This window comes from Podarcis muralis, chromosome 12 (assembly GCF_964188315.1).
Source record: "Podarcis muralis chromosome 12, rPodMur119.hap1.1, whole genome shotgun sequence".
NCBI lineage: Eukaryota > Metazoa > Chordata > Lepidosauria > Squamata > Lacertidae > Podarcis > Podarcis muralis.
The window spans coordinates 58,002,395-58,019,703 of record NC_135666.1 but is presented as its reverse complement, the minus strand read 5'-3'; the positions used below and the strand labels follow the sequence as shown (position 1 = coordinate 58,019,703).

At 44.6% G+C, this 17,309-nt stretch overlaps 1 protein-coding gene across 1 annotated transcript in view; it reads left to right on the top strand.

Moving 5' to 3' along the window:
* The window catches only part of VPS41 (VPS41 subunit of HOPS complex), a 110,287-nt gene extending 95,167 nt beyond the window's left edge, over positions 1-15,120 (top strand). The window contains exons 25-29 of the mRNA XM_028750077.2: positions 87-223; positions 7,405-7,504; positions 8,657-8,701; positions 10,482-10,561; positions 14,726-15,120. Coding sequence (XP_028605910.1) covers positions 87-223; positions 7,405-7,504; positions 8,657-8,701; positions 10,482-10,561; positions 14,726-14,806 — 443 coding nt within the window. The 3' untranslated portion in view covers positions 14,807-15,120. The remainder of the gene's footprint in view (positions 1-86; positions 224-7,404; positions 7,505-8,656; positions 8,702-10,481; positions 10,562-14,725) is intronic.
* Positions 15,121-17,309: the final 2,189 nt, after the last annotated feature.

Sequence of the window (17,309 nt, the reverse complement as noted above, 5' to 3'; positions counted from 1 at the left end):
TGCAGTTAAGAGGCTAGGCCTGTCTCAAAAAAGCAGTTCAACATTATGCTTAAGTTTCAGATTAACTCCCCCTTGTGTTTCTACAGCTTTTATTACCGGCTTGTTAAATAACATTGGGACCCACGTTGACCCCATCCTCCTGATCCACCGCATTAAGGAAGGCATGGAGATTCCAAACCTGAGAGATTCACTGGTAAAAATTCTTCAGGATTATAACTTACAGGTAACTGTTACTGCTTTTCGGTGTCCATTCTTCTCATTCCACCATCAGGCATGAAGAATAGAGGGAGATCAGTAATTTTAAAGGAATAGAATACTGGTAAAAGAATAATCATGCTATAAAGGCTTCTTGTGCAGTAATGCTCAACAGTTACTACCATTTTTTAAATAATAATAATAATAATAATAATAATAATAATAATAATAATAATAATAATTTATTTGTACCCTGCCCACCTGGCTGGGTTTCCGCAGCCACTCTGGGCGGCTTCCAATAAAGATGAAAAATACCTTAAAATGTCACACATTAAAAACTTCCCTGAACAGGGCTGCCTTCAGATGTCTTCTAAATGTTAGATAGTTGTTTATCACTTTGATATCTGATGGGAGGGCATTCCAAAGGGCGGGTGCCACTACCGAGAAGGCCCTCTGCCTGGTTCCCTGTAGCTTTGCTTCTGCAATGAGGGAACCGCCAGAAGGCCCTCAGCGCTGGATCTCAGCGTCCAAGCAGAATGATGAGGGTGGAGACGCTCCTTCAGGTATACTGGATGCTGATGATGTTATTACTTTTGTGACGTAACCATTCTCATAACACAACCTCACAAAAACTTTCTGTGGCCTCCCAGTTTAGAGGTCCGGTACTGTGGCTGAGGTAGCGACTTTGTGAATTCAAGGCAGAGCTATTTTCCCCACCTAAGTCAAAGGTCAGCACCATTACTAAAGGATATCCCCATCTCTTCTCAACCACTTGACAGCAGAATGGGGACAAAGTCTGTGCAGCTTCTATTTTGTAGTTGATGGCAGCACAAGTGGATTATGTCCCATGCTTGGGTGGGGCATCAATGATCTCAGCACTGCCCCCCTCCCCCCGCTTCTTAATCTTTAATTCCAGGGCATTGGGGAATTTCCTTCCTCGCCACAATCCTCCTGAAAATGGTCTATTTTATTTAGAATGCTCATCCTGCTCTGTAAATCCACAAGTCTCTCAAAGTGGCTTTGAGCAACACAGTCGCATTCAAAAAGACTTGCACCTACAGTGGTGCCTCGCAAGACGAAAAGAATCCGTTCCGCGAGTCTCTTTGTCTTGCGGTTTTTTCGTCTTGCGAAGCAAGCCCATTAGCGGCTTAGCGGATTAGCGCTATTAGCGGCTTAGCGGATCAGCTGATAAGCGGCTTAGCGATCAGCTGTTAAGCGGCTTAGCGGATCAGCTGTTTAGCGGCTTAGCGGATCAGCTGATAAGCGGCTTAGCGGCTTGGGAAAAAGGGTGAAGAAAGGGGAAAAAACCTGCAGGAACTCGCAAGACATTTTCGTCTTGCGAAGCAAGCCTATAGGAAATTCGTTTTGCGAAGCACCTCCAAAACGGAAAACCCTTTTGTCTAGCGGGTTTTCCGTCTTGCGAGGCATTCGTCTTGCGGGGCACCACTGTATATTCAAAGGAACACGGCACTGGGTTTTTTCAGGATCCCCCCCCCAGTCATTCTTGATATTCCCTTGTGATGGAAGGTAGCAGGCCTTCTGAGGATTTCTGAGGTGAGTGGGACAGAGCAGCTGAAACTCACACAGGTCTCCCCTTACAATACACCTGTGCTACCCCTGATGTATGGTCACATGCCAGGTTTCTTCCACACTCTTTAGGGGCTGTTACTTCCATTGTTGTTGTTTAGTCGTTTAGTCGTGTCCGACTCTTCGTGACCCCATGGGCCAGAGCACGCCAGGCACTTCTGTCTTCCACTGCCTCCCGCAGTTTGGTCAAACTCATGCTGGTAGCTTCGAGAACACCGTCCAACCATTTCGTCCTCTGTCATCCCCTTCTCCTTGTGCCCTCCATCTTTCCCAACATCAGGGTCTTTTCCAGGGAGTCTTCTCTTCTCATGAGGTGGCCAAAGTATTGCAGCCTCAGCTTCACGATCTGTCCTTCCAGTGAGCACTCAGGGCTGATTTCCTTAAGAATGGATAGGTTTGATCTTCTTGCAGTCCATGGGACTCTCAAGAGTCTCCTCCAGCACCATAATTCAAAAGCATCAATTCTTCGGCGATCAGCCTTCTTTATGGTCCAGCTCTCACTTCCATACATCACTACTGGGAAAACCATAGCTTTTACTATACGGACCTTTGTTGGCAAGGTGATGTCTCTACTTTTTTTTTTTTTACTTTTTTTCTTCTTCTACTTTTTAAGATGCTGTCTAGGTTACTTGCATTAAGCACCAGCAAATACATTGCCACATGTCCAGGAAGCTTCCTTTTACCAGGTCCATCTAGCCCAGCGTTTTCTACACTGACTGCCAGCAACTTCCCAGAATCTCTGGCTGCCCCTGATTCCTTTTAACTGGCGACGCCAGGGATTGAACCTGGGAGGTTTTCTGCAGCGAGGAGCCAAGGCTAGTTAGGGCTCCCAGTTTGTGTACAGTGGTACCTCGGGTTAAGTACTTAATTCATTCCGGAGGTCCGTTCTTAACCTGAAACTGTTCGTAACCTGAAGCACCACTTCAGCTAATGGGGCCTCCTGCACACGATTTCTGTTCTCATCCTGAAGCAAAGTTCTTAACCTGAGGTACTATTTCTGGGTTAGCAGAGTCTGTAACCTGAAGCGTCTGTACCCCAAGGTACCACTGTATCTGTATAGTATACTAATTTGTAAGCTTGTTTTTCCTCATATGCGGCATTTTTACATGTACGCATTGCACTGTTTGTAAAAAAAAATACAGTGTGAAAAGGAGTCCTGATAAACACTCAGATGTCTCCCCAACCTCTGCTTAAAAACCTCCACCACCTCCTGAGGGAGTCAGTTCCACTGTCAAACAGCGCTTACCATCAGAAAGTTCCTCCTGGTGTTTAGCTGGAATCTCCTTTTTTGTAACCATCTTATACTTGTGCATCTGGTTCTTCCTGCCTAAGCGCGGAGCCTTACATTTCTCCCTATTAAAGCTCATTTTGTTATTTTGGGCCCAATCTGTTACTGTCATCTTGAATCCCGATTCTGTCTTCTGCAGCATTGGCCACCCCTCCCAGTTTGCTGTCACCTGCAAATTTGATGAGCATCCCCTCAATTCCTTCATCCAAGTCATTTATAAAGACATGGAACAACGGCGGGCCCAAATGCACAGATGATTAATGCAATTCCAAATCATGGCCCAGGTGATATTGTTACCCAGTCTTGTTTTCCTTTAAGCCCCGTGCCCCAGGGGCTAGCCACTGTGTTTGGAAAAGTAGCATGAAGATCTCAGAATTTAGCAATGCCGTTGTCATCTTTGGTGGGAATGATTTAAGCCTGCCTAATAATGATGGCAGTGCTATGAGTTGAAGGCGTTCCAGTATTCATGGCAGGGCAAGACAGAGTTGTCTGTCTGGAATTAAATAGAAAGTAAGTTAAAGCTGCATTCTAAAAGTGCTTGTAGTTTATATCTCGCTCTTCAATGAGATGAATATTAAATCATAAATAAAGTACACTACTGACAGCTGCAGTTTAATTTATATAGCCATAAAATTGTGCATTCTCTTAAAGTGGAGGCACTCGTGCATCAAAAGTGACACATGCCTGGGAGCAGTGTTTAGCTGGAAGAGAATAAATTGCTGTTCCACTGGCAGTGTTTTCTTATTATAATTAAATCACAATCGGAACTCTGACAAGCCTGCCAGAATGAGCAAGATTACATTGAAATTTAGGCAATAAAACAGTAATTTCCTAATTTCGACTCCTGACATATATATATATATGAAGTATCCTGTATTTTCAGCAGCTGTGCTTTGGAAAGCTTATGGGCAAAATCAATATTTTGCTTTCACATATAGATTAAAAGCAAAAACAAAAAAATGGCCATTTACCCGGGGTCAGTTGTAGGATTTTTCAGCACCAGGGCAAGTTAAGTTTTGCATCTCTCTCCATCCCGGCTCTGCTTCCCAAATCAACCATCCACACAGCCTCCAAGCCCCTACCTTCTTCTCTAGCCCTGGCTCTCCTGCCTAGTTCTGCCCTTTCTGTTGCTGAATTCCAAGCTGGCGGTTTTGCTGACAGAAGGGAAGGGTGTGTGTGCGTGTGTGTTTTATCTTGTGGTTACCACCCAATTTCAGGATGCTTATTCTACCACCACACACACGTGAACACATGCAAACACATACCATAGCTATTTATTTAATAACAAATACTTGTATGTCATTATTCATAATTTAAAAAAAATCAGAGCGGTTTGCAACAGTTATACATAAAGCCATAAATAAAAATGTTAAAATCAGAAATCAGTCAGTCAGTCAGTTTTATTGCACATGGCCAAAGGCTGCCGCAATGTACACAGAATCATTCAACAATTAAAAGAAAATATACTGGATTGATACAAAAAACTTAAAACATTTATGTTATCAAGGCATTACCTACTCTAAACAGAGCTATAAAAGTACCTTAATATACAAATTAAGACATTAAACAATAAAATTTATAAGCTAAAATTATCACATGGCCACATATATTTAAAAAATAATATTAATTAATTAATTAATTAATTAATTAATTAAATCAGAAATCAGATAATTCTTATTATGGACTTCCCCAGCTGCAAAGACAGAGAAGGCCTTTATTTAACATGTTGGCACCCCACCTTTCTTCCAAGTTGGGATTCAAAGCATTTGAAAAGCATCCTTTTGAAATATGAAGTAATAAGAACAAACTAGTGGTGAAAGTACAACAAAACACATTTAGAACCAGCATTAAAATTCTGTTGTGGGTGACATCATCACTATTCTGCCTTGCTCAGACCCCACCTGGAATACTGTGTTCAGTTCTGGGCGCCACAATTTAAGAAGGATGTGGACAAGCTGGAACGTTTGCAGAGGACGGAGACCAAGATGATCCAGGGTCTGGAAACTAAGCCGTATGAGGAGTGGTTGAAGGAGCTGGGTGTGTTTAGCTTCAATCCTGGCTAGGCCCTACACTAGAGAATGGGCAAGAACCAGGTCTGGATTTAGGTTTGGCCAGTCACAGCTTCATATTGGCCCCAACATGTCAGTAGGGGACCAGCCATTAGCAGAGGTGCCCCATGTGTCTGGATTTTGGAAATCAAAATGCACCGAAGTAATATCCAGAATTAAAGCTGTCCAGTCGCTTAAGATCCAATTAGAGAAATGTAACAATTTAATAGATGACACTCTTGTAAAAGATGGGTCCTTTTCAGGCTACACCTCATAGATCAGCTTGAATAAGTGATTTCTGGTCATTCCCAGAAATCACTTTTTATGTTTTCAGCTCAGATCATTTTGGTTGAGGGTGGCAAACTGGCAGGCTGCATACAGCCCCCAAGACATTCTTTCCCAGGGGCTCTTTACCTCCTGTTGGCCTCACAATCTTGCCTGGGTGCTTAATTATTGTGCCACATCTTTGCCACATGAGGCGACAGGGTGAGATCTGCAATGGTGCTTCCTTTAGCTTTGTACCAATGAAATATTTAGTAACTGGTCTCTAATGTGTTCTCAAGAGCAGCTGAAACACAAAGCTACATGATGTGCACAAAGTGTTTTGCCTATGGGGAGTGCCATAGCATATCCCCCCCTTTGCATTTATTGTTCTCCACTCCTCCTCATGTGGCATAAAGGGACACTCCTTGCTGACACTTTGAAGTTTAGCTTTCATGTCTGTGTGTCTGTGTCCGTGTGTCTCCCCATCACAGCTGAGTGTGTGCTTTCGTTTTGCAGTGACTTCCGAGCCGATGCATTGCATTATTCGCCGCAGAGAGGGGGCCAGTCCTTTCCCAGTCAATATTTCTGAGCATTTTAAAGGGACACAAGGCAGAGCATGGATCTGCCTTTTGCAAAAGAGGCTATGTTTGTTACCCTCCGGTCAATATGAAGATAGCAACCTGGAACATTTTACGCTTCCCCCTCTCTGGGGCCAGCTAACACAGCAAGGGCAAATTGCATCCTAATGGGTTTCCGTTTTTAAAATCAGTTTGCAAAAGTTGGCCAAGTGGCCGCTAGGAGGCGTGTCGTCACCTGCTTAGCACATGATTGCAGCTCTGCCTAAAGGCAATGTTAGTTCAGTGAAGTGGGTCTTTTTCGCTGGAGAGGGGCTGTGACTGCACCCTGTGAGAGGCTGCTTTATTTAGCTCATCCAGATGGTTGGTATCTTTTGGGAACTGACGAAGCAAAGCATTTGTAGCATCCAAAACAACACCTCTGCTGTGCTCATCCTTTTAGACCTTGTGCACTCCAAGTCAGTCCAAGGGGGTGCTATGGGGTGCGAGAGAGAAAGCGACCAGGGCAGTTCAAAAAGGAGGGGAGAGGAATTGTGTCCATGACGGCTGATCTGCTTGCACAACAGACTTCCACTGGCACAATGGAACAATTTCTCCTTCCTTTCCCCACCCCACAACCCCCACCCACAGAATCCACCCCAGAGGATGGGGGGGGGGGCTTCTTATCAGATTTATGGGGTGCATGGGGAGATGAGATGTTGCGTGAGTGGAACTCCAGGCAGCGTTGAGGACAGTCCTGTGTAGAAAACAAATACAAGACCTGCAACACAAGCTGAATAATATTAATAAACGGCTCATCAATTTCTGGCACATCTAACCCTGTCCACTTGTACCTGCCTTTTGCAATTAGTCTGGAACGTTGGTCACACTGACAGTGTAAATAGCTTGGTTCCTGCGATTCATGAGATGAAGAGCTCCGTGTGTGTTTTTTCTCTTTTACTGGCTTAATTTTTCATTTTTCATTTTCATACTTCATATTATTCTCTGGAACAGCTTGTGGTATATCTGTTAGGGTGGAACAATCCCACTCACGTTGTCCCCCTGCTGTGCTATTCAAAGCTCTGTGTTAGGTCCTCTAAGAAGTAGCTCTGACGATGAACTGTTGTGATTACCAAATCAGTTTTGTTAATGCCCAAAGTCCAGAAGGGTTGCTGTCAAATATTGTGATCAAGCATGTGAAAATTTACCAGGAAAGGACTATTTTAAGGAAATTATCCCATCCAATAGCTGCAGGTGCCCACTGCAGGGCACTTAGAATAACTAATGTATAATTTTGATTACTACATTTTGAGGCTCCGAGTGAGTCATTACCAAAAAGCTTTACTAGTAGGAGAATGGACCTTGGCAGCAAAGAATAATGTAAAATATGTAATTTCAACTTCTGTATAACTTGAGAGTGAAAACCAGCTGAAGCATTATCACAGCGTTGCATCCATTTGTGTCTTAGATTTTGCTGCGGGAGGGGTGCAAGAAGATTCTTGTTGCTGACTCGCTTTCCTTGCTGAAAAAGATGCACCGAACACAAATGAGGGGAGTCCTTGTGGATGGTATGTTCAGCGCATCTCTGGAAATTTCTGAAGCATAATAGTTCCCATTGCTCACATCCAAACCTACCTAAAATGTAGGTTGCAGTATGTGGTTCTTAAATCTTTATTGGACTTTGAACTTTTTACCGTGGGATTACCTTTATTAGTAACAAAACACACGACAGAAAACATCTAAATACGTGTGCAATTTTCTATTCCCTTATTTAGCCTGAAAAATAGATTTTAGGGGATATTAAAGGTATCAAGTTCCTATCCTCATGGAGTAGCAGTTAATGGGCATTGTGGAGAGTCTCTTTATTGAATATTACCTATACAGTGGGCCACTTTTGCATGTAATGCTAAGCCAAACTATGGTTTGGCATTAATATGTTGGTTCCTGCAAAAGAGGTTGTAGCTGCTTTGCTCCTCTATTCCTGCTGCTGTGAGCTGAGCCATGGTTTGGCTTGGTTTGTCATCTGAACCTGGACTCAGTGATTTATCTCACTCCAGACCGACCACAATCCACAGTTTGTTTTTAGGTAAACAGTTTGTGGTTGGTTTGCTTGAGACAAGCCATAAGCCCAGGGCTTAGCTCACTGCAGTGGGAGGTCTGGGGGAGCAGTACAGCAACTACAGTCTTCTCTCTGGGAACTCATGTTCATTCATGCTAAGCCATAGTTTTGAGATGTGGGTGGCGCTGTGATCTAAACCACTGAGCCTAGGGCTTGCCAATCGGAAGGTCAGTGGTTCGCATCCCAGCGACGGGAGCTCCCGTTGCTCGGTCCCTGCTCCTGCCCATCTAGCAGTTTGAAAACATGTCAAAGTGCAAGTAGATAAATAGGTACCACTCTGGCGGGAAGGTAAACGGCATTTCCGTGCGCTGCTCTGGTTTCGCCAAAAGTGGCTTAGTCATGCTGGCCACATGACCCGGAAAAACTGTCTGCGGACAAATGCCAGCTCCCTTGGCCAGTAAAGCGAGATGAGTGGTGCAACCCCAGAGTCATTCGCGACTGGACTTAACTGTCAGGGGTCCCTTTACCTTTACTTTTTTAAGCCATAGTTTGGCTTACATTGTGTGCAAACCATCTCATTGCGTGCAAACCTGCCTGAGGTAGGTGGTATAACATTATTCAGATAAATTGTGTTGACTTGTACCTGTTCTTTTTCTTACAGAGGAGAATATATGTGAAACGTGCCTTTCCCCTATACTGCCTACAGGTAGGATATTTTATGCCCAAAATACAAAGCCCAGCAGAGAGAAGATCTCTGGCTGTTAGGGTGCTCTGAATGGGTGGTGGTTGTGGAAGATAGTGAGCAGCCCTCAGGGGCCTGTCCTCAAACTCCGTTCCTGCTCCTTTCCCCTTTGCACTACTGTATGTTCCAGTGTACAAGACAACTTTTTATCCATGGGAAATCACCCCAAAAGTCGGGGGTCGTCTTATACGCTGGGTATACGCTTTGGGAAGGTGGAGAGGGAGCCGGTGAGCAGAGGCATCGCTCCTCCTCCCTCCCCACAGAAGGGGACGTGGAAAGTCCTTCCGAGTGCGACACTCACCTGCCTGCCTGCCAAATGCCTCACCTCGGGCTACTGCGGCTGTGACGGCAGAGGCAGTGGAGGGGTATGTGCTCTGCCCCTGGCGGCACTCAAACTCTATAACTCTAAAACTCTAAAATTGAACAGCAAAAGTTGGAGGTCGTCTTATATGCCCAGTCACCTAATACGCCGGAATCTACGGTACAGTGGTACCTCGGGTTACATACGCTTCAGGTTACACACTCCACTAACCCAGAAATAGTGCTTCAGATTAAGAACTTTGCTTCAGGGTGAGAACAGAAATCGGGCTCCGGCAGCACAGCGGCAGCAGGGGGCCCATTAGCTAAAGTGGTGCTTCAGGTTAAGACCAGTTTTAGGTTAAGTACAGACCTCCGGAACAAATTAAGTACTTAACCCGAGGTACCACTGTACTCCAAAAAATGGTGGTGTTGGTAAGAAACCATTTCAGTTTTGATTTCCTGCGACCCTGTACAAGCAATCTAATTTACCTGTGTATCAGGGGTGGTGTGTCCTGTTTAGCTACCCAAGGTGAAATTGGAAGGTGGCACTCTGCATAGCATCCCTTACCTGGGTCATGTGGCAGCGGTGGCAGGTTCAGGTGAGGTTCCTTGCAGAGATTTGGGGAGATCTTCCCAGAAGCCACTGTTGTTACCGCCTCTGCTTCACCACCAGCAGCAGGGCACCCATGAAGCCTGAGGTGGCTTCTTCAGCCTGCCTCATGGGTAAGCTGGCCCTGCTTGGCATGTACTACAATATGCCACATACAGTAGCCACGTCTGTGTTTTTCTTCCTATGCAGCTTCCCTGGAAGGGACAAGCTAGGTTGCTCCAGGGTATAGAGGAATCAGCCTCTATATCCTTTGCTGCTAGGCTTTCTTCTGATTCACTTAAACCAGGGGTGGTGGGATCCAATAATTGAAGGTTTATTTCACAAGAACAGGTTTTCTAATGTAATACGATTCATGCCCTGCATCAGTTTATGTATGTGCAGCAGAATGTTGCGGATATGCTTAGAATGCAAATGACCATCTCCAGAAATGCAGCTGTTTTATTTGAAGGACGTGTTGGGTGCTCATGTAAAGCTAGCGTTGCTCTTGAATTGTGAAGCCCTGGGTTCAAATCTCCACTTGGACATCAGTCTCTTTACTGGAGCATAGCCAGTCAAGCACTGTGTTTCTAAGAGCATGGAAACATTAAAAAAAAAACATTTTAACATGCTCAGTGTAAGGTCATGTGATGTTACCATAAAAAGGTAGGGAACACAAAATTAATTTGCCTGCCTCCCCACACACACACACACACACACACACTTCAAAATGTCCTTGGATATTGCTGCTTAATAAGCTGCTATATATTGAGGTAGCATCTATCTTGGTGCTTTTTATAGCCTTCAGCTCATGTATTTTGCTAATACATCATGTATTTTTCTCTCTTCTCTTGCCAGATGCATCTAAATCTTTCAGTGTAACAGTGTTTCACTGCAGGCATATGTTCCACAAAGAGTGTTTTCCTGAACTTAGCACAGTAAGTAACCAGCTTAATCTCTGTGGATTCTGGAAATTGCTATAGTCAAAGACAAAAGGACAAATAAGTTATTTTTGCCGTCTGCTGAGCAGGGCAAGCATTTATCACGGATTATAAAATAATTATAGTAATTGTTCTTAGCTGGATCTCAGTAGGTGTTTAATACCAAAATATTGAGCCCATCCAAATAACCTCTTCCGCCCCTTCGCCTTACAGCACCACAGGTTTTAAAAACTGCTTCCATTAGCAAGAAACTGTGGTCTCCACTCAGCCAGATATTAAATGTAACTTTGATATCAAAGGGGAAACATTCAACTTGATTCTGGCAAAAAGGAAGTATTACTTTCTTTTTATTGCGAAGATAAAGAATAATGTACGTATTTCGATGTGATATTGGTGAGAGCCCCAAATATAGCTTGGTGGCTGCAAAGTTAAGGAGACACCTTAATCCAGGGGTCAGCAAACTTTTTCAGCAGGGGGCTGGTCCACTGTCCCTCAGACCTTGTGGGGGGCCAGACTATATTTTGAAAAAAAGAGAAAAAAGAAGAACGAATTCCTATGCCCCAGAAATAACCAACCCAGAGATGCATTTTAAATAAAAGCACACATTCTACTCATGTAAAAACACACTGATTCCCCGACCGTCCACGGGCTGGATTTAGAAGGCGATTGGGCCAGATCCGGCCCCTGGGCCTTAGTTTGCCTTAACCTGTAGAACAAACTCTTATGCTACCTATCAAGGTCAAAATACTTGGCAAGTGATTGAAGACATGGTATTTGGGTTGCAGTCCTAGACACACAATGACAAGCAAACTGCAATTAGTTTAAGGAATTCACCACCTTGCTGAGAAACCATCCATTGGAGAGAGAGAGAGAGAGAGAGATTACTGTTTCTTGAAAGAATTCTATCTCGTGACACATCTTGTTTTACCAATTTTGTTGTAAAATTAAATCTTTTTCCTGTTTAACTTCCATAAGTCTCCAAAGTGCTAGAGTTTTCTTTTCTTTTTTTGGTGCACTGTCCCTGGAGGTGCTGCAATACAAGGTTGGTGCATGGAATGGCCGGACCATCTCTTATTTCAGTTTACTAAACTGAGATTATATTGAGTGAACACAGCCAATGCTCATTTTTTTGTTTAAGTATGTATGTTGCCTTTCCAGGCTATGCATGTCAGGAGTTCAGCCTACTCTCGAGTATGTTCTCCCGACTGGCATGTTCCCTCCCTCCTGGTCGATCGGGAGCTTCAAAAGCTTTCTTCTGCCTAAACATCACAGCGACCGATGCCAACCGACACCGGCACACTTAGGGATCTGCAGAGTTTGCGCATCAAGTGTAACAGACCTCAGCAACTCAGCATTTTGGCTAATCTACTTTATTTACATAGAAACACACACGGAGCACTGCAACATGGCTCCCTCTCTCTCTCTAGCATCAGACAGCAAAGAGAAAAAGGACAAAGGACAATACAGTAGTCCCACTTCACGGAACACAGTAACACAAACATCTTGTCTTTGTCACTTCCCACTCTGTGGAGTCAAAACATATACCGTCATGTGAAATACAACAATCCCATGACTGCAATCATAGATCAGGAATTCTAACAATGGAGCCCTCTCAAGACAGCTCACATCATATAGCAAAAGAATAAAATGCAGTTTTAACAATAGCAATTTAATCTAAAAGCCAGCAATAAAATAGTAAAATATTAAAACAAGAAAATGGAGCAAAACAGAATGTGTGAAACTTAACTGCGTTTTCTATAAGGCAGCAGCAGTATCATCATATATCTGTTTTAAAATTATATTTACTTACCGTATTTTTCGCTCTATAACACGCAGTTTTTTCCTCCTGGAAAGTAAGGGGAAATGTCTGTGCGTGTTATGGAGCGAATGCCTACAGATGGCAGGGGAATCCGCTGCAGTTGTGAGCAGTCCGTGGCTCTCTTTGAAACTGCAAAGCGGGTGTAAGCGGCTCCTGTCAGCGAGCCGAGCCGGGCAGGAGGGAGAGAAGCAGAGCGGGGTTGGTTGCTTTAAAACAACCCCGTGCTCTATGTCCCTCTCTCTTCTCCACTGAGCTGCTAAGTAGCAGCAAAGCTTTTCAGCCAGCCTAGCCGGGAGGAGGGAGAGAAGCAGATCGGGGCTGGTTGCTTTAAAACAACCCTGTGTCCCTGCCTGCAGTTTTTTGCTGTCCGATTTTGGATCAGCCACTGTAGGGGCTGTGTGTGTGTGTGTGTGTGTGTGTGTGTGTGTGCTTGAGCTATCGTTCTCCTCCTCCTCCTTCCTGTTCACTCTCACAGTGCCCCAGCGCTCTCCTGCGACTTTAGGAGTGATACTCTGTGTGTCTCTCTGTGTGTGAGGCATCGTTCTCCTTCTCTTGCTTCCCCTTCACTCTCCCAGCGCCCCTGCTACTTCCAGCGCCCCTGCGACTTTAGGATTGATACTGTGTGTGTGTGTGTGTGTGTGTGTGTGTGTGTGTGTCTGTGTGTGTGTGAGGCATCGTTCTCCTCTTGCTTCCCCTTCACTCTCCCAGCGCCCCTGCGCTCTCCTGTGACTTTAGGATTGATACTGTGTGTGTGTGTGTGTGTGTGTGTCTCTGTGTGTGTGTGAGGCATCGTTCTCCTCTTGCTTCCCCTTCACTCTCCCAGCGCCCCTGCGCTCTCCTGCGACTTTAGGATTGATACTGTGTGTGTGTGTGTGTGTGTGTGTGTCTGTGTGTGTGTGAGGCATCGTTCTCCTCTTGCTTCCCCTTCACTCTCCCAGCGCCCCTGCCTCTCCTGCGACTTTAGGATTGATACTGTGTGTGTGTGTGTGTGTGTGTGTCTGTGTGTGTGTGAGGCATCGTTCTCCTCTTGCTTCCCCTTCACTCTCCCAGCGCCCCTGCGCTCTCCTGCGACTTTAGGATTGATACTGTGTGTGTGTGTGAGAGAGAGAGGGGGGATCGTTCTCCTTCTCTTGCTTCCCACTCCCAGCGCCCCTGCGCTCTCCTGCGACTTTAGGATTGATACTCTGTGTGTGTGTGTGTCTGTGTGTGAGAAGGATTGTTCTCCTCCTCCTGCTTCCTGTTCACTCCCCCAGCGCCCCTGCGACTTTAGGGCGACTTTAGCATGGATCCACATGGATCCTCAGGATTTTTGCATTGGGCTACCCCAAACTCACCGTCAGATCACATGTCTGTGGCCACAGCATGAACCACAAAAATCATACATCCACTGTTTTGTTTAGAATATTTTTTTCTTGTTTTCCTCCTCTAAAAACTACGTGCGTGTTATGGTCTGGTGCGTGTTATAGAGCGAAAAATACGGTAACTGCCATAATCTTCTTTTTATGTGGCATGTAAGCATTATATAAATCCCTAAAAACTAAGACGTTCCATAGGCCTATTGCACAGATAGGTTAGCATCCAAATAACCATGTACTGTATATACTCGAGTATAAGCCGACCCGAATATAAGCCAAGGCACCTAATTTTAGCACACAAAACTGGGAAAACTTATTGACTTGAGTATAAGCCGGTTCACCACACCACAAACCTGGTGGTGGCAGCCGCGGCGGAGGAAGAACAAGCAGAAAAAGTCGACTTATACTCGAGTATATACGGTATTATGTCTGTATGCCTAAGGGATCATTGGACTTAACAGTTCTCAAACAGAAGGCACCATAGAAGCCAACTCCCAATAATACATTTGAGGGGGCAAGGCCCCTGAAAGTTAATGGGCATTGCCATTCAAATGGGGTGTGGGTGTTGTGATCAATTACGCAGGGCGGAGCTTACCTGGGACATCATCCCCCCCCCCCAATATTTTATTCAAGTTGGTACCACTGGAAGCCACTATGCCGCACAGCAAACCACTTCCAAAACTACGGTGTTATATGGCATGGGAGGCTGATGTTCAACGAATATTAATATAATACAGTATTGCTTTTTACCGCTACCAACTTGGATGGCTTTGAAAGAGGATCAGACAAATCCATGGAGAATAAGGCTGTCCGTGGGGGAAATGCTCAAAATCGCACTACTTGCACACAAGCTCTTAGGCATAGCTCTTTGGATCTTAGCCATAGTCTATTTGTTTTCGGCCATGTTCATGTGTTTTGGCACAAATGTGCCTAGTAATAATAGGCAATCGATTTACAAACCCAATACTGTTTTGTTTTTGTTTTCAGGATTCGTCGGTACACTTCTGTAACATCTGCAGTGCTAAACACAGAGGTCCAGGCAGTGCCATCTTGGAGATGAAAAAATAATAATCTTTGGCATGTTGAGAGCTTATATTCTTCTATGTGTGACTACTTTAATGTGGCTCAGTGGAGCAGTGCTTCATTGTCAATATGCTACACACTGTGTGCATATGTGTATGTAACTTTGGCTGTGGATGTAGTAAGAGGGACTCTTTAAATCATCCAGCTCACTGATATTTCCTATGTGGCTTTAAAGTGCTGGCAGCCAGGAAGTAATCAATGTGTTCCCTAATACACCATTGTGCAGTTCAGATGCGGTCACCTGTATGCTTGCTTAATCTCTACTAATTAATGAAAAGTAAACCTAAGTGGGAAAGTCATTGAGTTGATACGGTCTGTTTACAAAGTTAAAGCCTGTTAACAGGCTTGAAGTCGTAGCTGAAATTGCAGTTTGATCTTTGTACACGAGTGCATGAACTCTTTGGGTCTCCACATTCAGGAACATGTACATGCATTGCCTCTCCAAGGTCAACTTTTATTCAGGGGACCTCAAAACAGTTGTAATTTCTAAGATGTGAAGATGATAAAACAAAAACAAAAAAACCTGCCAATTGAGACCAGGCCTCTACCTACTTTGAGCATCCTATTTACAACACAAGCCAACCAAATGCCCCCAGGAAGCTGACAAACACAGTGTGAAGGCACAGCCCTCCCCTGTAGTGTGTTTCCAACACCTGTTATTCATAGGTATACTGCCTCTGGTCTTGGAGGTTCCATGTCAATCTGTCCATCTATTTGCCATGACAGCTCATACCTTTCCTGAGTTTTTCTAGGCTGCCAGCGCTAAGCAGTCACCAAGCGCTTCCATCTCTGCACCAGAGGTACTACCCCATCCCCTAAACACCCAGTACACCCCATTGGATAAAGTTGTTGTTTAGTTGTTTAGTGGTGTCCGACTCTTCGTGACCCCATGGACGGGAGCACGCAAGGCACTCCTGTCTTCCACTGCCTCCCGCAGTTTGGTCAAACTCATGCTGGTAGCTTCGAGAACACTGTCCAACCATCTTGTCCTCTGTCGTCCCCTTCTTGTGCCCTCCATCTTTCCCAACATCAGGGTCTTTTCCTCTTCTCATGAGGTGGCCAAAGTGTTGGAGCCTCAGCTTCAGGATCTGTCCTTCCAATGAGCACTCAGGGCTGATTTCCTTCAGAATGGTGAGGTTTGAGCTTTTTGCAGTCCACGGGACTCTCAAGAGTCTCCTCCAGCACCAGAATTCAAAAGCATTAATTCTTCGGCGATCAGCCTTCTTTATGGTCCAGTTCTCACTTCCATACATCACTGCTGGGAAAACCATAGTTGGTGGGTGGAAAATATATGATGTGTATAATGTCTATAGCAGGAGATCTTTGTAAACACATTGGGAAGGCTCATACAGCTCCAAGGATCCCTTTCATGCCACCCCACATTTAGTGAGTTCTGTGCGCGCGCCAGTTCTTGGCCCTTGCATGCATTCGCATGAACCAGATAGCTGCCACAAGCAGAAGGCAAACAGCATCTGCTTCAAAGTGGGATGGTTGTGCAGTGGCTCACTTCTTTGTCATGATGCCACAATGAAGCAAAAAGCCAGCGCCCTTTTCTCCAGAGGCTCTAGGTTTGCAGTAACTACATGAATGTGCTACGAAATGTTCTCTGCTCGTCCCTCACCCCCTGGCTGCTAAACAGGTTTCGTAGACCATGGCATCCTGTTAGTAAAATAAACTAAATGAAATGGGGAGAATGAAACTGTCTTTAAGTACATGTAACCATATTATTTTCCTGTGCCTCTTGCTGTTTAAACCTAAGTCTTCCTGACCCATATATTAGTACCATCATCTGGATTACATAATCCCAGATGTTTGCATATTGTTTCGTGAGCTCATCTGTCCTCTCTGAACTATATTGTGATATATGATGGAGTCACAGCTTTTTTTTAAAAAAAAATGGAGGAAGATTAAATCCTAGTAAAAGCTTACTTTAGCCTCGTTTTGTGGATCTGTATGATTGCAATAATATCTGTTTCCATAGCATCTACATGGATCCTATACAAAAATCCGTAGTGAAAAGAAAAATTTACGTCAATTCTTGGCATGACTAATGTTTTTGTCTGGCTTTTGTCCATTGTAATGGTTCTCTTTATAACTGAGCATGATGTGTGAACGATCTTGTCTGCTGCAAATAGGACCTGGTTTTTGGCATATTACATTGTTTCACTACGGTTTCTGTAATTGCCTTTTTCAGTGAATAGACAGTAGCTTGCAGCTTTATATACCATATTTTTCCATGTGTAAGGCTGTGCTTTTTGCTAAAAAAAAAAAAATTGGCAAAAATTGGGTGTCCTCTTACACACGGATAGTGAATGCAGGGGAGGGGGGGTGCGATTAATTGCAGTAGCAAGCAGGCAATTGGCTGCGGCAATTGGGCAGGTGATTGGCAGCGAGTGGCTGTTGATGGCGGTGAGCAGGCAGATAATTGGTGGCTGCGGCGAGGTGTGCAATCGGCAGTGACCTTCCCCACCCCACCCCAAAAAGCTAA